This window comes from Molothrus aeneus, chromosome 2 (genome assembly GCF_037042795.1).
Source record: "Molothrus aeneus isolate 106 chromosome 2, BPBGC_Maene_1.0, whole genome shotgun sequence".
Classification (NCBI taxonomy): domain Eukaryota; kingdom Metazoa; phylum Chordata; class Aves; order Passeriformes; family Icteridae; genus Molothrus; species Molothrus aeneus.
In genome coordinates this window covers 9,069,960-9,093,515 of record NC_089647.1, presented here as the reverse complement: position 1 = coordinate 9,093,515, position 23,556 = coordinate 9,069,960, and the positions used below count along the sequence as shown (strand labels likewise).

The following is a 23,556-nucleotide window of genomic DNA, read 5'->3' as shown; positions in this document are numbered from 1 at the left end:
ATGTTTCATATTCTACAAAATAAGTTACATCACACAAGCTGTCAATGCTGTATATGCAAATAAAGCCAGCACAGATGTTTGCACCTTGAATCAATTACATTGTTAGATTCTGGCCCTGCTGCTGAACACTAGGACAGTAAAATTGAAGTTGATGCTCTGGAAGTACCCACATTACTGTGCACTATGTAGACACTGGTGGGTTCATTTCTGTTCTCTATGTGAGAGTGCTTCATCTAGCCTGTGCTAAGGGAAGAGTGAGAAAGCACAGTGGCACAAAGAACACAAAGGATGTTAGCTGAGCATCTTTTTGAACAACTCTCAGGGAAAGAGAAGGTTCATCCCTCTTCTCTCCTATTTTCTCACTCTCCTGGAGTAAGGACAGCAACCCAGTGATTTACAGATTTTTCCATTCAAAAATCACATGGTAACTGTTCTAGAGGCTTCTCTCCATGCTCCTGTGGCCATGAGTGCATAGCAGCACACAGTGCTGGGCAGAGATATCTGCAATTGCTCATAAAATGCCAGGTCCAGCTGCAGCAGGAGCTGAATAGCCTCACCTCTGCACAGCACTCAGGTAGACTGGGAATGCTTTATTCTATGCTTGAACTTCACAATTACCAAATTTTTGCATGGTCTTGCAAATTAGGAATCACAAAATGCCACTTGTGAACAGGAATTGTTACAGGACTTTGGTGCCCAGGTCTCTGAGATTTTAGCATGATTTCAAGCATCATGGCAAACCTTTGAATGTGACCTAGAAAAAAAATGGTGTGCTGCTAAAGCACCACTGCTCTGACCTGCCTTTTTGCTAAAACCATTATTTTTCTTCCTGAAGAAAACTTTACCCCTACAGAGGAAATGTAAATTACTGTTTTCTCCATGGCCATTCATTAAGTAATAACATAATGCCAGTGAACATGCCTTAGTTAAATCCTCACTCTGGAATGGACCTGGTTCTCACAGTGGTGGTTGCAAATTTACAACCTGCTTCCCTTTCCTTCAGTGCCCCATCTATTTTAAGCAATGCTTTAACTGTTTTGCATTCACAGAAACATCTTTTTTCCTAAAATGTCACCTTATAAGCCATTTATGTCTTCAACAGTTTTCACCAATAAATGTTTTCTTTCTCTGTAGTATTTGTGAAGCAGCTATATTCCTTGATCTTCATAAAGGCCACGACTTCATTGCTTTTACTCCCTTAATCAGGTGGTAAGCCAGGTCTTTATTTTGAAGTTAAAGCACTCCCTCTGCTGCTCAGTTTTTGAGATGCAGTTTTTACAGGTTAACAAAGCTAAAAATATTTCAAATCATTTTGAAAGTCAACCTAAAAATTCAAACCATATACCCTTCTCCTAGACAGAAAATATAAGGCCAAAATGTATACAATACTATAATGAACTAAAACTTATCTATGCAAGTAATTATTCTGCCATCACTTACAAGGACAATTGAATTCCTGGAATCCTTAAATTTATTTGCACACAATTTATACCTATAAGAACAAAGCACATAATTACCTGCCTCCACTGCTTACGGCCTCTCCTCCTCTCTGATATGTTACTGAAATGGTCAAAGATAAAAAAAGGAAAAACATTTAAAAATCATACAAGACTCCTTCAACAACAGTATTTACTTTGCCTTTGTTTCATTTTAGCTAAGACAATAATTGTTCATTGTTTATACATTAATTCTGAGTCTCATTCTGCAAGCTACTGCTTCAAATCCAAGTTTAGACATAATACTTGTGGTGCTTGATAACTGCTAGTCCTAGCCCCAACAGGGTTTTATATTTCAGTGCTGTTCTGAACACACACACACACACACACATGTATTGCTTAAGAAAGCAGGAAGCCATACATCAGGTTGAACTTATTCTTAACATAACTCTGCTGACTTCAGTGGAGTTGCTCTCTGGAAGAATTTAGGTCATATATTTATTTCATGAATGGCTGGATGTTAAAGCTTTGCTCTACCTTATTATTTTGGCAAGATTAAAGAGGTATCATGATTCTATAACAGACCTTACTTCCAATGTAAATAATGGCTCATTGCAGCTGAAGCTACTGCAAAAACAAATGCTCTTTCTGAATGCTACTGCAATACACTCAGGGAACAAGCACACTCTAGGAGTCCACAGAAGCTGCACATTTTGTAACATTTTACAACTGGATTTATAAATTATACTGAATAATATAAAAATTCAAATATATAAATCTTGGTTAAAAAACAGTCTGGCAGAAAGAACACTTTCTAAATTAGAAGGAACTGTTTTTCTAGCACTTCAAAAGTATTCTCCATGAACAAAGTGGATGTCCACATGCATTTGTTTGTTGGTGTGGATTGCATATCCTTCACAGGAAGTAAGATGTTTGAGAAATTAGTTTTTAGGATGCAAACATCCAAGAAGAAACAGTGCTATAAATTTTGCAGGTTTACATTGGATTTGGCAAAGGGTTAAGGAGACTGCCTCCTTGCATGTGCTGATGGATTCTACACTTTCCAGCTAGGAATGTGCTGAAAACAAGCAGCCAAATTCTGCTCTTTAGAAGAACTCCAAACTGGGAGTCTGCAAGAGAGAGATAAATGCTGGCAGTGATTACAATAATAGGATTAAAATGTAGGATGCATTCCTACAGGTAAGTCTTTTACTGTAGGTAATGCTAAAGAGGGAAGCCAGGTTCAATTTAAAGTCAAAGCATGACCGAGATTCTGGGTAGAGAAACAAGGATTTTTTTCTTTTAAGTGTTTTACATGCTTTATGTTTTCTCCCATTTCTTTTTTAAAAATCTCAAGGCTATTTATTTCCCAGCTCTGACACATCTTAAGAAACCCTGATATTTTCTTTTAATGTTAAGAATCCATTGGAGAGAAGAGATGTCAGCTTCCAGCCTCTGCAGAATTTCAGTGGCGTGCTATGACGGAGATTACAACAGAAGCCCTCTGTTTAGCCAATTAAAGTAACAGCAAAATAATAAAGAGCTTGAATTATTCTCCAGGCTCTGAAGGCACTCAAAGGCCTACAGAACCATTGAGGGCCACTCTGGCTCATGCTGAACAGGAAACAACTGCACTGAACATGAGAGGCTGGCTTGTGATAGCAGGCACCCTCCAGTTTGATGAACAGCACGTGGGCAAGGCTGACCCAGCTCAGCCCGGTCTGGGGGGACGAGTGCAGGCACTCGGGGCTGGCTTCCTCTGGTCCAGCCTGAAAGATGCAACTCAGCTGCTGCACAGAGCCCACATCAGCACAGATTAGGAGCTAGCATTCCCTGGGAAACTTCCCAGAGCTGGGCTGGGTGGGTTTTACCCTGCCTGGATACACACATCCTGCAAATCTCACAGGTCTCTTGTGAACAGGGAGGATTTCGAACAAAGGAGGAGGAAACAACCTGGCTGTTCACTGCAGCTAAAAGAAAAGCAGAACACTGATGGGTACAGAATGTGTTGGGTTTTATCTACTGCAGAGGATGAGCTGCTCAGCTGCCAGACTGTAGGACCCACTGAAGGTCAGCTCTACAGGATGGAAAGGCTCTCATGGGCTTTGGTGGGCTATGGTTCAGACTATGTCGTATTTTGCACATTTCTAAACAAAACAAAATAGAAAGTGATTTTAAACTCACTCTGAATTTGAAATTCACTTCTTTTTAAGCTGAACGGGATCATGATTTTAAAATTTCATAGCAAAATACAATTTAAGGCATCAAGCAAAGAAATCTAACTGCTGGAACACTTTGATTTTCTGTATCTTCCAAAGCAGAAAACTCTGAGGGCACTGGATTAGTGCAGATTCAGAGGAAAGAAAAGGAACAAATATTTCACCAGCTATAATCTCACTGAATCTCTTTCAAGTCAGCATCTGGGCTGTGCTAAGTCATTCATCCCCCACCAGAAGCACCTTTTGCATCTCTAGATGTGGGAGGCCACACTACTCCCTTGGAATATGCAGGAAAAGAGCCCAGGTTGTAAAAACTGACAGGATCATGCTACAAAATGGCATGCTGGCATGGAATGGTGTGCTTTGAAATGGCACACACAAATAGAAAATATTGTCAGCCACAAAGCAAATGCACACTACTCAGAGAACAAATAATGATACCTGTCATTAATGACATTGCTTAAAAAACCCCTTCAGAACAGCTGGGCTGGTTGGTTATGTCAGAGAAAGAGAAATAGTACCACAAACACATGCTTAAGTAACAAAGAAGGGGGGAAAAGTGCAAATATATACCTGTTGGTGTGAAGGTAAAAGACGGGACTGAAAAATCAAAACAAAATACAAACTGGTTATTAAGCTGAAGAGAGAAAGGGAAACATACCACATTAGTATAAATCTAGCAGACAGCTGAACATAAAACAAATAAATATAACTAACCCACTAGTTCAATCACATTGATAAAAAAAATAAAACTGAAATTGCAATTCAGAAAGAAGATTGTCTCTACAGGTACTATTCTGAAAAAAAAAAAAAAAGGCAAAAAAAGCAAAAAGCTTGGTATTCTATTGTGCTCCTGTGGTTTAGCCTTTCAAATCCTTCTCAGTTTGGTATTTTAAGTTTTTTTCTGAAAATCCTAGCACAAACAAAACCCCCACACTGTTAATCATTCTAGAATGCAGAATGACAAATTCCTTAACAAAGCCTTATCAAGGTCCTATTGAATCTTATCTGCAGTTCACTAAGTAAATGCTCATTACACTGAACTAATAGGCACGCTTAAGTATTCAGTAAGGAAATAATAATCATAAAAAGGAACAAAGAGAACTGCTGTTTTACTGCCTCTGAATCAAGAATGGCACCAACTCTCACTGCAATGAAGACACTAAAATCTACTGCAGCAATTAATTTTTGTTTTCAGAGATGAGACTGTTATACAGAGTAATTATATTTCTTTTTTAAATAATCACCAAAGAAAAAAAAACCTCCCTAGATGTAACACCTTTCTACCTTCCAACCCTTGGCTTTAAGAGGGAAAGGTTAACAGCAGAACAATGACACTGCTTGACAATCTTCTCTCTCACAGCTACTATAAATCCTCTTTGGATCAATAGGGTCTCTAATCCAAATACAGAGCAGCAGCATCTGCTCTTCCTATTAGCACATGCTCCCCCTCCTGTTGACAAGACAGTATCGTTTTCCTCTCACTGATGGCAGAACAAGGCTAACACTGCCCTTTCTGATCTAATCACAGTGAAAGGTAACAGAAACAATCAAATATTCACTAAAAACAGCCTGGAGACAGAAGGTGATCAGCAAAGCCAGAACAGAAATAAAAGGTTCTGGCTAAGAGAACATCTTCTTAATCTTATTTATTTAAGAACTCTGAAGTTTGTGGGGAGTGCAGTGTGTCTTGTTGTAATTTAAGACACTCCTTATTACCCCCTTTTTACCAAGCCAATTTATTTCCAGGGATATGATACTAAGAAAAAGACAAGAAAAATGGAGTATTTGGACATTTTAGGCTCCATTTGTAGCAAAGCTTTATTTTCTTGGGAATACCATAGTATTTTCTTTGAGCTAGGCTTTTTCACATAGTTAAGTTTAATTTAGTTACATTCAAAATATAGAACCATAGTAACAAGCTTTCATTAAATAGAACTGGCATTTAAACCTGAGCTTGATTCCAAAGAGAATCAGAACCTCAAAATAATTTGCAATCACAGGGACATGAAAAATAATCTTAAGCTACTGTCTAATTACTCTTCTGTGAGCTTAGTACTAAACCTAGTTTTGTTTCTTAAGGAACTGAGGAGGTTCAACTGAAAGAAATCTGATTGCTACCACATGAAAGAATGACTTAATTCTTAGAGCTTCTATTAATAAACTTTTCTGAGTGTGTAAGACTGCTAGTACAGCATGTATGTGTGGGAGTAGTGAAGTATTTTAACAGATGACAGGCCTGAAGCTAAATATAAAAATAAATAAATGCAAGACTGAAGAAAGTTTGGGCTTGCAGTGATGACTTGATGAACTGCAGAGTGGCAAACTACTTTGCAATTCATATTTCACTAAAGATAGGTTTTGTCTTTGAAGAATACTTGATACCAGAGATACATACCCTACTTTTCTGTACACTTTCATTTAAACTCCCCCCAGATTACACAAAAGATATTTTTACAGATCTTGAAAAACACAGCTGTTTTGAACAATAGCTGATGTCACTGAAGTAAGCATTTTTAAGGACAAATTGTATGCCTTTTGCTTAATCATAGGTACTGGTGAAAGCACAGTGATGTTAGTGTGATAGAGCTGTAGAAAGGCAGTGTGGCAGCATGCTATTAGTAAAACAAAACAGCACAGGCCAGTGCAGCACTACGTGGGGGGCTGTCCTGCCCCAAATCCCAGCAGAACACAGTCAAGGGTGCAACTCCTTCCCAATTCCCTTGGCTGCAACTCCACTACAGCCACTGTGCCTGGAGCCCACAGTGAGCACTGGCACTTCAATAGCACCCGGGACATCTCAGCTCTGCAACACTCCAGATATATTTCCATGTTTCCACTCACTCATTTGCTATTTTTAGCACTGCTTCTTTTACACAGCAACATATTGCTGCTGTTTGAAACCATTTGTGTTTGATTTGCCTCTCCTGCCCATAACACATCCATTCTTGGGGACTAAAGAATGTAATCTCATTACACCTTTCATACACAAAGATGAGTTCACATTTTAAACCTTGGCCTGTCTTCTGATTGCTAAATGTCAAATATAATCCCTCTAGTTCTTCAAAAGCAGGATCTCCCATTTTCTGATTCATTCCAAAATTTATGGTTATCACTCTACAATTACCTATGAAGTACTCCTTTGAGATGTAATGAACTGTAGCTCACTGAATTCAGCTTTAATGTCCAGGCTTAACCTGGAAATTATTTGATCTGGAGGTGTCAAGTTTTTATTCCAGAAGATCTTCCAGGTAGAGATTTTAGTTTTGTTTGTCAGAAAGTATACTGAAAAGCACTGCTTTACCTCTGACAATGTGATATATAAGAAGTATCAATAACATGAAATAACATGGAAATGAGAAGTGCTTTAAGTTAGCCCCACTGCTGCCATTCTAACTAAACACAGATTCAGGATGGGATGGCCCCAGAACTCAGTCCCAGCCAAGGGTCTCACAACAGCATTTATGAAAAGAGTCTTGGAAAGCAGACTGACAATTGTGCTTTTACAAAGAGCCACACTTCCCCCAGAACAGGAGAAATTCAAGTACCCACACCCAAAGTGTTACTGCAATGGACACCACTGTTAGCACTCCCAGCAGCAGGCAAAGCACTGGATGGGGGACAAGGAGCTGCCATCCACTGCAGATGGCTCCTCTTCACCCGAGTGTCAGAAAGCAAGGGCACATTGGAAACCATTCTTTAACCTTCTCATTTGTAGGAGTGTCTTTATAGAAAGCTACTCCTGGTGCTCAGCTCAAGACTTATGCTCTAAAGCCAGACTTAGCACGTTATGTAAATATTACTGTTCTCTGCACTGGCTCCTGACCCACACTTCACGGAAGTACTGAAGCAAGCTGATAATTCCTTATTTGAGCCTGAGAAGAACAAGAGGCTGATGACAAAATAAATAGGCAGCAAACAGGCATTCAGCAGCCTGTTTGCTATCCTATTTCAGACTGAAATAGGTAATAGGGCACCTTTTCTGATACCAGCGTAGGTACTCGTGAGTCCATTCCTCTTCTTCCTGTGGCGATACAACCAGATGCTGAACACCATGAGGATAATCCAACAGGCTGCACCAATTCCAGCAATAAAGGCAGGCTGCTTTACTACATCAGAAATCTGCTGGGCTAAACTGACTTGATCTTCTGAAGACACAGGGTTTCCATGAGAATCTGAAACACAGACACCCGTAACAGCCAATTAATTTGAATGAACAGCTGTAAGAGGCAGCATGAAAAGAGCTGACATCGTTGCAGTCCAGTTTCTCAAGGTAAAATCCTTAAGACTGCTCTTCAAAATCTCACTTTTACAGGTCTAGACAAAAGTGGTATGTTTTCTGTACAAGACAGGTACCTCCAGTATCACTGACTTTTGTTTGCTTACAAACGCTGCTATGATCAGGCTATGTATGCAAATAGAAAAGCTCCTAAATTACAAACCTGTGGACTGCTATTTTTTATTTTTCTTTCATTTTAAAAAAGCAACATCAGCTTCAGAAAATTATTCAGAAAATCAGCAAAAAACACACCAAGTGAGAAAAAGCTCTAGTATGAAACATGAGTAGCAAATGTGAACGGGTACAAGTCAGCTCCCCAAACTTCCACTCAGAACTGACAATCACTTACAAATTTAAACTACATTCACATGAGGTTGGTATTGAGGAAGATATTTTCATCTGGCAGTTCTTGACAGATTACCTAAATCTTGTATTACACAGCCTAATGTACTGCTTGCAGTCTCTCACTTTGACCCCAATTAAAAAAAGATTGAATATTTAAATGATGTAGAAAAGTAAAACGACCAAATAACCAATCCTGCCCCCTTAAATACGGATGAAAAAGCTAAAGGATAACTAAAAAATGATTTATGAATTGCTAAAAACAGCCAAGGAGTTTCATTAGTAATGAACAAGTAGTGCTTTTCAAAACCATTTAGCCTTAAATACCCCATATCAAAATAAAGAACGTGCATTTTTCCACAGACTATTAATTATTTTTTTCATAGAGACAGCACCTTTCAGAATTGGTCTTTTCTGCTCCTTCTGTACTGAACTTTTGCAGGAACCTTCTGGGAACAGCAGTAAGAAGACCCAGTTAGTGACCAAGCTTTCTGACTGAAGTGAAGCAACTCAAAGCCAAAATTCTGCCTTCTTGATGCTTTACCACCACAGTGAGTGCTCACTGGAAATTTTATTACTGCACAGGGCATGGGCAAGAATTCAAAGCCTTTACTCAGAGCGGATATTGCTTTACACATTCCACAGCTTGGTCTTTGAAATACCCACTTTTACTCCTGTATAAATCCAAGAGATAGGTGCTTTATACTATTGGTAGGGACATCAAATTCAGAATGAGAGATTAGTGCTTTAAGGAGAAAGGTGCTGTTATTAATTCTATTAATATGAACTATATAAGAAATAAAAATCTATTTGCTTAAAATCAGTATCTTTTCCCTATGAACTAAGCAGTGAATGGAATTTTTTAATGATGACAACTTGCATTATGCCAAAACAAGCCTACATAAAATATAAAAAACTGCAATACAGACAAGAGATGGAATCACAAAAAATTATTTGCTCTGGAAAAGGATACCTTTTTGAATGGAAAAGGTTGAATTAGTAACAGATTCTCCCAATGAAGGATTCTAGATTCCAGTTTCTGCGACCTTGAAGTCCAATACCGATTTTTCTCAGAAATCACCCCCACCCATGACTGCTACCTTATTGGAAACTGTATTTCATTTTTCAGCTCACTTTATCTTCTATGATCCTAAGTGCACTGCCTAGCCTAAAAGTTCACCAGGCAGACTCATTCTTTTCTTACTAATACACTCTTTGTGTCTGCTGGGTTTATGGATTTCACGCCTATTTGTGCAAGGTTAAGATGGGTTGCTTCAGATTTTATGGAGACAGCCAAGTGAAGTTCCACACAAGTGGCCAGATGGGCTTAAATGTATAAAGTACACTGTGACCAATGAATTAAAGCTGTCATCTCATCTTTTGTCTCTCTGCAGCTGAGGCCATATTAAGATATGAAAACTTGCATCGTCAGTCTCCTTTTCAAAATGAGTAATTTCTGTGGTTTTAAACAGCTACAGTCCCTTATACAACTTAATGGAACAGAATAAAACATTTATGGAGAGCCTCTGGTCCTGAATAAATAAGAGTGATAAATATTTTTTGTCTCATTCTTAAAATAGATATTTTAAAATAATAAATCCAGGAGAAAAAATAATCACGAGCTCAAAAACCAAATAAGAATGTTTTCTAAACATGTCAACAATTCAGTCATAGAGAAACACAGCACTTTTATACACAGTCTGCATTGCTCAGTCAACATGTGCGTGAATATTATAAAATCCTGAGGAATCTTTGACTGTTTATTATTTTAATTTTAAATTGACATTAATTTCATGCCATTATTTTACTTGCAAGCATAAGAACAGCATAATAATGAAATTTCTTTTAAGAAATTAGGCCTCAGGCACATTGAATATGGGTGGACTGTTAGAGTCATTACATAAGCTGGTATATACCTATGCATATGGGAAAGAGAAAAATGCATCTATGTTCACATACAGTCAAACAAACAGCACAAGAGGAGATGGAAGGGCTTTCAAGAGGTCACATTTGACTACATCCTACTCCTCTTGTAATTCAAAATTAGCTAAATATAAAGAGAATGAAATTTAGTGATCTCTTCACAACTAAACACTTACAGGAACATTATCTTGGAAGCCTTTCTTTGAGAAGGGCATCTTCCCTCTCCCTAATAGCCCAGTGAGATCCTGAATGATCAGTCTTGGAAAAAACTCTTGAATTAAAAAAAAAAAAAAACAACCTAGTTTTTCTTAATCCGAGGAAATTTCTGGAACTTTGACTGATATATAAATGGTTCATAATGAACATTCCTGTTCCTGCTTGCACTCTTCAGGGAGTTGTGCCAAAACAGTAAGGGAACATAAACATTCTATGGCAAAGTGCATCCCACTGCCAGAGCAGCAGCCCCAGCATTTAATGGACTTGGAAATGCCTCAGAGTTGTTGGAGCAGGCTGATCCCACAGCTCCCTGAAACCAGCATATTACCACAGTGACTCATCCCTTCTTCTAGCCCAAGATAAGAGCTTGCTTTTTAATCACAGACAATGTTGCTGTGGCTATTGCTCACAAGCTACTTGATTTGAATGTCTTGAAGCTCCAAGTTTCCAACTTCAATGGAAACTAATTAGAATTTACATGGAGAAGAACTGGAACCTCTAATCCTCTAGTGTTAAATATTCACATAAATAATAATGTGAAAACTAAAATTGAAGTTGCTAAATGATAAATAAAATATTAATATCCATTTAGGACTGGAATGCCAAAGATTCAAAAAAGACAGGAAATTCCAGGCTCAAAGTTGTGCAAGTAACTTAACTTAGCCTTGTACAAGTATTACCTATGGAATGGTACTTTTCCATATGTATGTCTGATTCAGTATACAAAATGTACAAACACTGAGTAGGAATATATAAATGGTGTTGACATTGTTAATTCTGGCAATTAAAAACTCGCAAAACACCTGAAACCTGTAACATATTGTTTGAGTCTTATCTCAAATCCATGTTCATGATGCAATATGAAAATTATTTGGTGAAACATTACCAAGGTAAGAATATGCTATTTTGTCTCCTTTCTAGATTAATGTTTCCCAAACTGGTAAAATATCAATTGTACACTTCAGTCTTATAACATACAGCCTGAGGTGACAGCACCAACCTGATTTGAAAGAGTTTTCTGTGAAGGGTATAAATAAAGATTACTTTGTTAAGTTGTTTGCAGACCACAAACAAAAATATCAACAAAAAACCCCTCACAACTATCACACTCCAAGTACCTTTAGGGCTGACAGAATAATAACCTGAAGGCATGCTAGCTAGTTCACAAATCACATCTCCTAAATGTAGCAGTTAGAATAATAAAGATTCAATGAGACTTTCTTGTGTTTTGTACACTTGAGACATCCTCTGGTGAAATAATACACTCAATATTTACAGTAATTGTGCAGACATCTCTTAATAAATAACTGCATACCATATATTCACACAAATTATGTGTTTAAGAGTAACATTAACTGCAGTTGTGAGGCTTCTCAGAGCTGGTACCAGAAACAAATACATCACAACATGTTCCAATGTTACTACTTACCTGTCAACAAGCATAGGTAATGCTGCCAAGCCACCACAGGCAGTATCCCATCACTCTACAAAAGCTATGCTACAGATCAGCAAAAAATTGCTAATTCTCATCTTTCTGTACATTTTTGTGAACAATGTCTTTAAGTTACATGTTGTGACAAGGAAATAAAAGGTTCTATTGAAATTCTGTGATTTTGTTTCTCCACGGCACATTGTTATAGGCATAATATAGTGAGCTGTGGCCAGGTCTCATGAATTTTCTTTCCTTAACACCAAAACTTTTGCAGTCATTCTTTATGTAAAATATCTTTTCTTTTTAAAAAAATAAACAAATATTTCTTTAAGTCCTTGGAATACCACAGAAAGCACTAAAAGCTCATTCAAAAGCCAAGATGCAAATTCAGAAGCTTCATGCAGGGTGTTTTAAGGAGACCCATAACTTTTCACTGGATCTCACGATTTTATGAATAACAAGCAAGTTATTTTGTTGGCTTGTCCCTGGTGGCACGGGAAGTCTGGGGTACCACAGCTCAGTGAGCTGCTTCATGTCAGCAGGGACGTGGAAAATGAAAGAGCTTGGAGATTACAATTTGTACCTGTCTTTGTAACAGGTTAAGTGTGTGCACAAGGTCATTTATCACAGCTCAGCTGATGCGTGGGACTGCACTGCACGCCTCAGCTCCCGGGGAATCCAACTCCTCCTGTCCTCCCCTCTCCTTCTGGAAGGCTGCCCTGGAAAGGTGACACTTCCTCCTGTCACACACCCTGCTGAGGCTCTGCCCAGGCATGTCCCAGAGTCACCAGCCTGGGAGCATCCCACACAGGCTCAGCCACAGCCCAGTCGCATGTTTTTGTACAAAAAACACATTATAAGGAGACGGACGTTGGATTTTAATGAGAAGGTCTTATTTAAAAAGTGAACCTCAGAATCACACAGTGTATTCTGTTTTCACACATGAAATTCCCATTTATATTTTTTTTAAATGAAGAATTGCACTAATTCAGGTATCAGGAAAGGAATAGTTGGGAGCAGGGCAGAAATATCGTAACTTGAAGCTGTCACACAGTTCTTAGAGCACATACGTACAGCATGTCAGGACTGTTTCAAACCCTCTACAAAGAGCATCTTAGTCCTCTTTCCTCCCCCTCCCTGGCCTCCCTTCCCTCTCTCTGTAATAATGTAATTTATTGCTGGTGAAAAGTGCCAACTGATGACATCAACAAATTAATTTTCTTTCTTCAGAAAGCTACCCAAAAAACTCTGCTCCACCCCCACGCTGGGAGCACTTCTAAGAACTAGGAATCCAATTCCTTGAGGGGGCTGGAGGAGAACTTGCATCATAGGGCAGAGTTGAATAATCTGCAGCCATTCTTCTATCTGGATGATTTAGGTTGATCTGTGCTACCAAAGAGAGCTAACACTTAAATTTAAGCACTAATTTTCAGCAGCCTCCTGCAGTTGCCGAAAGGGTTGGTGCAACATCTAGACATTTCATCGTTCTGTTTCTTGTGGCATGGATCTCCACAAGACTCCTGCCTCCACATCTTTGCCATGGAACAATTTATGGGATTTGCCATGTAAATTATGGGATTTACTAAAATACATCTGGATTTGGCCATGCCACTTAATTAGAGACAAGCAGTGAAACAAAGTCCAACCATGGGGAAATATGTGCATTCTGCCAGACTTGCACACTGAACACCTTTCAAGGCGTGGGATCTCTTCTTGTTTTCTAACATAGTAACAATAAAGGACAGGAACCCAGAAGTGGGCAAAAACCTTACCCTGACAGTCTGATTTGCCTCTTTTTCAACTTCACAAACCTCAAAGTGATTAAGTTTCATTATTAAATTCACCTTCATTTAGAATTTGCTTATCATCAGACAAAAGGAAAAAAAAAGAAGTGGTTATGGCTGTAGAAAGCTGTGAATGGTAGCTGGCTGTAGAGAGGAACAATCCAACAAATAACTACATGGTTTTCCTGTAATAATTCCATATTAATGGAATATCATACAAGCTGTGTGCAATTTTATTGTAAAATCTCCATCGATGTAATTGGGAATCATATACCTGTCTAATTTAAGTAAGCTAAAGAAGGCCCTTCTTTTAATACCTAAGGAAATGTACAAGTAATTTTCCATATTAGTTGCTCTGTCTTGTTTTCACATGCTCTTAATTATAGATTTTTAAATACAACAAGTGAAATAAGAAGGTAGATCTACTAATGATACAGAGACAGACAGGACATAAAGTCCAAAGCAACATGCTGAGCTTGCTTTCATAATTACACACTGTAATGATAAGGTATTTTGCTCCAGGCATACTATAAAAAGCAGCATATGACTATACTTAAAGCTACTTTAAATAATCCTCAGCTAACCAATAGCAAAGATGCGTTTTTCCCAGAAACATCCAGGAGCAATGTCCCTGGTCAACATTTATGACAGCAATGTTTGGTCTAAATGAGATTAGAAGGTCAAATTTTAGTAAATTATTTGTGTACATCTTTTTTTCCTGTACTCAGGTTATTTACTAGCTTTCACACGTAGTTGATATTTATTGTGCCTAATTTTAGGATGCTTTTTTTTTTGCTTCAATAATGATAATATCTGGTCAAGACAAATTACATCCTAAAGTGGATCAACACCTAAAGATTCATACTCCCTTACAAGTTTTTAAGGGTGAAAATTCACTTTGAAAAGTCCACAACTAAAAAGCACTGCTGAGCTGGGAGATTTAAAAACACCCCTGTGTTGTTTTAATCCCACCTTTAGAATGCAGTTCTAAGGCAAGTTTGAAACCAGAAATGCCAAACCCTGCTATTCCTGAGATCAAGTAACACTATCTATTTCACTTGTCTCCAAAGTATTTCTGGTGCCATAAAAGACGAAAGCAAACAAACAGAAATCACCCACACCAAGGGGCAGGATTACCAGGAAGCTTACCTAGCTGGATAAACTGGGGATCACTTTTCACCCCAGGTCCTGCCCCAGTGCTGGCAGCCACCTCCACGCTGTATCGGATGCCGGGCACGAGGGAGGGGATGACCACGGAGAAGGTGGTGCCGTCCACGGTCTTGTTGATGTGGTATCGGCTCTCGTTGCCAAGGCACCAAACCTGCAGGGAAGCAAAGGCACAGGGAAGTGCTCAGAATTCGGCTCTGAAGGGGAAGAAGGAGGGAATTTGATGCATTCTTTCCTTCTGGATGAGGAAATTTACACTTTGTCACTGTTCTAACATCTGCAGTTGTGGATTGCTGCCCTAGGCCCTCCATGAATACTGAAAAGGCACTCCTTGTTCCAATGAGCTGCTCCAACTACCACCATTATGTGGCTGCATTTCTCTTCTCAGAGAAAAGCAAGGCACAACTTCCCAAAGCTATTTTCTGAGAATCGCAGTGAGGAACCTCAGAGAAAGGAAAAACAATTCTTATGTCACTTTTTGCTCCTGTGTTGCACCAAAGTAGAGTGCAATATGGAGATTGTTTACCCAAAGTGATGGCATTTTGTTTCCTTGGCATATTAGGACCAAGCGTGTCTCCAGACTGCTGGTCAGCAAACAGTCACAAAATTTTGTTCAGTTGAGTTGAGTGCTTGTGCCATTTCAGTTTAGATGTAGTGTCATATAGTACAGAATAATATAATATAATAAAGTAATTAATTAACCTTCTAATATAATAGAATCAAATGTGTCATTTCCTCCCTTCGTCGAGGGGTTGCTGCTTTTACCATACCATTATTTGATGAGTTTATCACAATTCATTTAGAGTTCAACAAGTGCTAATGAAACTACAAGCATGGGAAGCCCCACAGCCAAGAACTGTTCACATAAACAACAAAGTAAGAGCGTTCAGTTAAATGAATTTGCAATTCTCTTCTTCAGGAATTATGTGTCACTCAAGTGCACAAGCAAGTCTTTCATCAAATGACATCTTAAGAGAACTGATGTCATGCTGGAATCCAAATGGTTTTGGTTTTTTTTTTTTTTTTAGATGGCAGCTAGGGGCAAATATTGAGTGATATGCTGTCTTCTAATTGAGGCAACAGCATGATATCAGATTTCATCCAAGATACAGGCCTAGTGATTTCAAATCACAGCTTCATATATTACACCAGTGACATAAAATGGCAAGGAGAAACAAAATGATGAGATATCTTTGTATCTTTAGGCCTGAACCACTGATGTGGCAAATGCTTTTAGGAGGATGGCTGAACTCCCAACTGCTATTCAAGGTGAAGTAGGAGCTAATCGACATCTGCTAAAAAAAGCGGTGCCTATTTCCTTTTTGTGCCTTTTCCACAAATGTATTGCTCTACAAAGAACATTTATTCAGAAAGTTAAATTAGTTAAATTCAATACTTTATCTGTAAAGAAGCAAACCTGGCTGAGAACAGCAGCACATCAGAACCTGGGCCGATTGTACACGGGAGGGAAGATTTTGCTTTCAACATATGGAGCTCCTAAAAGATTTAGTACCCAGATAGCTGCTTTAAATCCCTCATGCAATTCTGCTGCTGTGGAGACTGCCAGGTGAGGGGGATAGACTTTCACATGTAGAACAATTGCTACAGCCCCTCCTGTACTGCCCTTGCTGCCCGGACACTGGAAATTTTATCTCACCTTCAGGACATTATAAAAACCCTTTTTCCTCCTCTGGATGCCACAGACTGCAACAAGGCTAGTGGGACACTGTGAGGATGTGAAATGCATTTTAGGTTCCTTTGAAATTGAATCCCAGCACAGGATATGTGTAAGTGCTGCTGCAGAGCAGGTCAGAGCACATGAAGAGAATCTCCTTTTTGTGTTCTGACACTACATAGAGACTGTTTCAATCAGTGCTAGGGGTAAAACTATTACTCATATTGGTCTTGAATCCTAAAGGATGGGCACAAAAATGCTCATATATAAATAAGAACTCAATTAAGTGAGGAACAAAAGACTCAAATCTACATTTGGACTAAAGTCAATTTCACAGAAATTATTACTGCTACCATGTAAAATGGTGCATGTGCAAACGATGAAACATTTATTTCATTATGTACTTGTAATCATGAACTACTAATTCAGAAAAAAAAAGCTTTTGTTTTTAGGCACTCAAGTACATGGAGAAGTGCATGAAACAAGAATGTCAGGTCAAACATCAAGTTGTTCAGTACTTGCCACCCTGCATTTGACTGTATACATAAATAGGCAAGTGAAAATAAACCTTTAAAATGTTATAAAAGAAGAATGAATTCACATCATAACAGACACATAAGGGAAGAGAGAATTAGTAGAACAAGAGAATTTCTAACTTTGTGTTAGGGAAGGAGAAAATTACTTATGCTGTGAATTTGAATTTCTGGGGTTTTGTGTATGCTACTGACAATTCTTCAATTAAGATAGTATCCTTCTTCCTATTTATTTTCCTTTAATTAAAGTAGGTACACTCTTGCCTTTGATCTGAGCTGCTGAGAAAATAATGAACTGCCCCACATATGCATACCTTTTTTTTTTTATTTTCTGAGAGAAAAGAGAAGATAGAAAAACAAAAGGGGAAGAGAAAAGAGAAAATTTCACAAGTCTTCTATTTGAATTTTTTCTTGTTAATAGTTCTTAATCTAAAATCATCAGTTCTGCATTTCAGTAGTTTTTTTTGACAAAACCAGCAATTACATATAGCACCTTCAGTAGGAATGGCATATATATTTTCACAGATATTTTTATGTTGTTTTTCTGCCCATGGTGAAAAGCACAAAGGAAAACCATGGCATCAATGCAACAAATAAAGATGCAAAACATGCCATTGTGCCATCTACTGCCAAATAAGCACTACAGTGTGCTTGCTCCAGCACTTGGTAACCTGTCCCCTCAAAATCCTGGGATTTGGGAGGTGGGGTATGGACTAGATCCACTCAGAAATGTGAATTTACTGACTTTTATCATTGTATCATTGCAACCTTAACATGCCTCTGATGCAGTTTCTTGTAAATAATTCTCAAGGTCTAGCTTTAAATAAAATAACATCACCAAGTATTTTTTCCAATTACATTGTATTATATATCTGAAACTAGGTCATAAATAGATTTTATTTTACCAGTTGACCAGGTTCTGAAAAGGGTTTTATTATTCTAAATTGACCATGAAGCTTATAAATCTCTTCCCTTTCCCATTTTTACTGAGAAGAAAAGAAAATCAGAATGAGTTTTGATGGCTAGGAATATAGGTTTATAGCACTGTGTTTAAACCTAAAAAAATAGCCAAGACATTCTCATTTAAAAGATTTTCTCAATAATGTGCATTTGCAGGGGGCTAAAACCAAAGCTCCTGCCCTTCCATGGTTACAAAGCTTACTTGAGATCCACATTTAAAACATCTCTAGCTTGCTTAGGAAAAATAAACTTCATTTACTTTGCTATGTAAATTACCACCAAAAAATTTGAAATGCAAATACAGTCTGTGTTCATAAGTGAATGACAAACAATAAATATTTTTAATGTACTTTCAATTTGTTAAAAATTAAACAACATAATGAGAACTGTGTTTGGAAGAAAAGAAAAAATTTCTATGCAGTAATAGATTTATTATCATAGAAGCACATTCTTTCCTTGAAAGTTTTCCATTTGTTTTAACTACCCAGTTACGCATAATTTACTCAGATCTTAACACTGTTAATTATTATCCCTGGGCTTTTCAACTCATTAAGCCTGTTTATATTTACTACCTTGGCCAGTGTCTTAGAGTCACAAAGTGGCTCTCAAACAGGTATGATTCCCTCTCTCCTTGTGTGTGCTCTTCCCAAGTCATAATGGAGGCAAGGCAGGAGCTGTTTTAATTAAGAGTGTTGACCCTTTGCTTTGATTTATGGAGGCTGTTTTAATTGCCTGACACCACCTAGGCAGAATCACTAAAAAGATGGAGTTTGAGTCAAAGCAGTGACTTTCTCTCCCATTTTCTCGCAGTAACCAGAAGATGGAGCCAAGCACCCACGAACAGGCCTTCCCTCACTACCTGGCCATGCCAGCAGTACCTTGTATTCCTGAACCATCCCGTTCTGGTTGTCCTCAGGGGGTGGCTGCCAGGTGACCACGATTGCTGTCCCGTTCCCATCGTTCTTAGTTACTGAAACACTCTGAGGTGGGGCGCTGGGAGCTGTTTGTTGGGAAAGAAGAATTGAATAGTTATGTCTGTCACACCCACAAATGAGCTCAAGTGGAAGATGAATTCTAGGCTCTACAAATACAATCTTTTCTGCCCCACTCTTCACTGAGGGCAGTCTCTGCCCACAAGATGAAGTGATACAGAAGGAAAATGTGTGACCCAACAACCAGGCTCTGAGTTCTGCTGTAGTTTTGCTGCACAGGCCCGGAAAAGTAACATTCCAAATTGTACTCTCAGATATCCACTACCTGCACGTCACAGTTCTGGGCACTGAGTTCCTCACTGGTCTCAAATCAGCTCACCCAGGATCAACAGTTTTGAAAAATAAATCCTATATAGTCCCCAGTCTAAATCTCAGTTCCTTGAGAGTGTAAAAAAATAATGAGTAATACAAAACTTACTAAAATCTGGACATATTGTGTTAGTATTAACATATTTATAATAATAACTTATGTTTTGAATTTGAAATAATCCTTCTAAAAAGTGGATGCTTACCTGACGCTTAGTATGAATGCAGCTATGCACACCTTCTGAACCACATGCAGAAATAAACTGGAGCTACACCCCTTTTCTAATGGAGGAGGAAGATAGAAAGGGAAAGGTTGCAGATCCTAGCAGAAGCACCAAAATCCCTATTCAGAGGCACTGGCCACCTTGCATACTTATCATGCCTGTGCAGCAACAAAAGGAAGAGCTTTATGAACCTTGTCTTTTTAGCTCATGTATGAGATGGAAATACATAATTTAGTCCACTCTATCTGTTGCCCTCATTCATCTTTGCATTTTGTCTCACTGATTGATCCACATATAAAAGCCTTCTAAAAACCATGGTTTTCATTCCCCCAGCTACACTGCTTTGATGATTTCTGTGGTGTCTGCTATCTACTCAAGATAGTGATTAGCAAGTGCTTGAATCTGACAGAAGTCACTTGTGACCAGCCCATGAACTCAGCAGGGAGGAGTGCGCACACTGCAGGGAAGATAAAAAAGCGCGTTTCTCATTGTGTGTTGGAGGGGATTTTTGCACATCCCTCTCCCTCTGTCTCTCATGCCTGGCTCAGAATATTTACTTCTGTGTCACCAAACAATTCACATAATGATCAGTCTCCTCTGCCACAGATTGCTGCTCTCAAACAGCATGCACTTCAAACAAGATCAAATAATGAACATATCAGAGGAAAGCTGGCCAGGCTGCTACTTCAAAAAGGAAAGATGAAGACAGTCTAGCTCCTACTTGCCTTCTTCCAGGGTCTTTGCAAATTTCACTTCACTATCTGCTCCCTGAAACTCATTAAAGAAAGGGCGGGCCTTGATTTCGTAGTTTACGCCTTTCTTCAGCTCCGGAATGATAACGCTGTTTTTGGTGGGAGTCCTCACTTCAAAGATCAACCACTCTGATTCTCCATAGGATGCTGGTGTGGGCCGGTACAGAATTTTATATCCTTGAATATACTGGGATTGCTGGTCCACCTGGCAAGAGAGCAGAACACAGAAGATATCCATAAACAGACAGGCACCAGGGGTGATGCCCAAGACACCGTGCACGGCCCCTGGACTATCCCTCATGCTACTCAAAGCAAACATCACTGCCAAAGCAGATAAAGGCTCCTTGCATTACAGCAAATTACAGGCCTGACTCACAAGTGCATTAATCTCTTTGATGCTGGTAGAACTGTGCTGGTTTCCCTGGATTTAGGCAGGCATTAAAGGGGGATAATGAAATTGTATAATATGCCCCAGCTCCATGAAATGAACAGTCTCTGCATCCATGGAGCAAAAGAGCTTGGCACAGGCCAGACTGCTGCCCAATTGAATCTGGAGAGCTGGGCTGGACACGTAGAGAAAGGTAGATCTACAGTGCCACAGCTCAGGGTGCTGAATATGGAGATCAAAGAGAGGACCTGTCAACTCTCCTGAGGTGTGGAAACTTCCCAAAACCCGTGAAATGAGCACCACTTCCTGCCTGCTCCTTTGTGGGGAAAGCAAATTGAGTGGGTGGCCAGCTGGCACTGTGGCTGTGTGAGAGGGCAGAGCTCTCCAAAGAGTTCCCCCATGTCCACCCACCAGTGGGAGGCCCTCTGCTAGAAGGAAAGGCCCAGGATGCAAGAGGGAACATAAAACTCAGTATGGTAACATGGATGAGACTTGGAAAAGCAAATCAAGCTGATGCTCAGTGGTCCTGAGTGCTTTTCAAACTAAGGTAATTTTATACTAAATGTATGGAGAAAGAGATCTGAGTGTAATCAAGGGCAGGTGTGGCTATATGTTTGGCTATAGCTGAAACAGAAAGCTACCTTATACAACTGATCTTTTGTGGACCACTCACTATCTTTTTAACTGCTGGTTTCAATTTCTGATGAATAAGGAAGTCTAATAACAAGCACAATAAAATTTTTAAAGTGCATCAGATTTTCCTGTTTTCAAAAATCTCATACAATGATACATAATAAAACTGTGTGCTTGCAATTTTAATCCAAAGAGCAACACATTTCATTTTTAATAATCACATAAAGAACGCATGTGTTAGCTGAAACTGAGGTAATGCTTATTTTTGAAATTGCAGAGAAGCCACAGGCCACCCAAAAGACTGACAAAAGCTGCCTGTCTGGAAAAGGTTGTTCTGTAAGTAAAGGTCAAACAAAATTTGCTAGGAACCTCAAAGATGCATTAGTTTAGAACAGGAGATTGCCTGCTGCAGGTGGCCATACTGCAGGTGAGAGTGTAATTACTGTGCAGCAAAACAGACATTATTACAGCATTGAGGAGCCCTGGGTGTAGGTCAGGACTCCTTTGGGCTACAGCTCTTGTACAAAGTCAAAATGCCTTTTGTTCCTGTTCAAAATATTCTGCTATGGCATGGCCAGCCCGTGCTGTCCCACACTACCCCTGCCAATATATTGGAATGTTCAGATGCAAGTCCCACAAAGACCTCAAGGCTCACTCCTTATGGTTTTATTTTTGTACATGGTATAATTATATCCCCAACTTTTTCCTAATTCTGCATTCCATTTTCAAACTGATCATTGAGTTACATTCCTGACTCTCTCAGTTCCTCTGCTATGACCTCCACGTGGCCAACCTTCTGCTTTCCTGCTGCCAGAGCAACACCAATGTGACATTGCCTTTTTGACCTCTTCTCCCTGCACCAGGTGTACTCAGGGCACCACAGGAAAGGAGAGGTTCAGTTGAAGGAAATCTGATTTGGGTGTGTTTGTCAGTGTGTCTGTAGCAGGGAGGTAACACTCTCAAACAGAATTATGCAGTATTTCTCTCTACAGGTGACTGACAGAGAGAATTGCCCATGTTATCTCATTAAGGGACTGATCCATGTCCTGCTGAAAGCAGTGGAAAGGCTTCAAATGATATGACTGAGGAGGTGCTATAGCTTCCAGAAGAGGACTCTGAAACCCTTACCCTATTGTAAACAGCACTCTCTATGCAGACAAAGATGGAGAAAATGGGTAAAATTTAATGAAAAAGCGGAGCACAACTAGCACTTTTCCCAGGGAAAAACATTTGCAAGCATACAAACTACTCAGCTTCTTAAAGTGTGACCCCACTGCAGTGGAAGCAGGACATCTCAGCAGCACATGTAACCACCAGCAGGGTACAGGTTTGTACTCACAGTCCAATGAACTTCGATTGAGGAGGAAGAAAGGATGGTAGGGTTGTGCAGGTGTAGCACCACGTCACCCAGCTCTCTCTGGACCTGCTTGTGATCCACACCTTGACTTGTTGGTGGAACATCTGCAATAATTTAAGATTCCATTCTCACAAGTACACATGATTGTTGAAATAATACATGCAAATACAAATGAGTGTGTCAGAAAGTATATGATGCTATCACTAACGAAGCTGAACCTAACTACTTCCTAATCATGTCAGAAAAAACTACATGAAGCATTTTCTTGAGCAAATCACCAGCATTTAGGTAGTACCAAATCAAGACACTGCACTTTCTTTGACAGTGAGGGTAATCTGCACAAAAAGACACACCACACTCAAGGAGAGCTTTGTTAAATGCCTACAGCAGCAACTCTTTATTCTTTCCTGCTGGGAAAACATTCTATTGCCCACTGCCAATTCCAAGAGACCAGGAAACCTATAAAGAACAGCAAAAGCAGAAGCTGTATCTTTAGATAAATTCATGACAAACTTACTTGGTGTCACTACAAAATAATGTTAACAACCAGAGAAAAGATAAATTAGTCATATGGCTGCAGCTTCTCTAATGGCAAGAGGCTTCTGTAAACAGGAGGCAGAGCCCAGTTGAGAGCTGTCTGGATTGTCTGATATTTGGTCTATCTTATGGCTGGAAGGATTATTCATATGCATGAAGGGACAAATTCCTCTCAAAACACGCAATAGTATGACGAAAACACATATTTTTTGCATATTGAGCCCTTGGAAAGCACATTTAACTGAAATGGAATGACTGTCAGACATGTGAAATTTAAAGGGTAATCACTAAGAGGGTATCTAAAACATGTACTATGGAAAGCAGAATAACAGCTTCTGTTCTAGGTTCACATCTCACTCCTTGGTCACCTCATTTTAAACAAATACCATGCTGACTATGGC

The 23,556-nt window shown here is 39.1% G+C and overlaps 1 protein-coding gene across 2 annotated transcripts in view; it reads right to left on the bottom strand.

Annotated features, from left to right (window-relative positions):
* The window catches only part of ROBO1 (roundabout guidance receptor 1), a 687,040-nt gene that overhangs the window by 30,868 nt on the left and 632,616 nt on the right, over nucleotides 1-23,556 (bottom strand). For both annotated transcript variants that reach the window (XM_066571924.1, XM_066571925.1), the window contains 7 exons: nucleotides 22,601-22,722; nucleotides 20,214-20,445; nucleotides 18,845-18,966; nucleotides 14,781-14,952; nucleotides 7,633-7,830; nucleotides 4,229-4,255; nucleotides 1,518-1,560 (listed from right to left, as the gene is read on the bottom strand). In XM_066571924.1, the coding sequence (XP_066428021.1) occupies nucleotides 1,518-1,560; nucleotides 4,229-4,255; nucleotides 7,633-7,830; nucleotides 14,781-14,952; nucleotides 18,845-18,966; nucleotides 20,214-20,445; nucleotides 22,601-22,722 (916 nt within the window). The remainder of the gene's footprint in view (nucleotides 1-1,517; nucleotides 1,561-4,228; nucleotides 4,256-7,632; nucleotides 7,831-14,780; nucleotides 14,953-18,844; nucleotides 18,967-20,213; nucleotides 20,446-22,600; nucleotides 22,723-23,556) is intronic.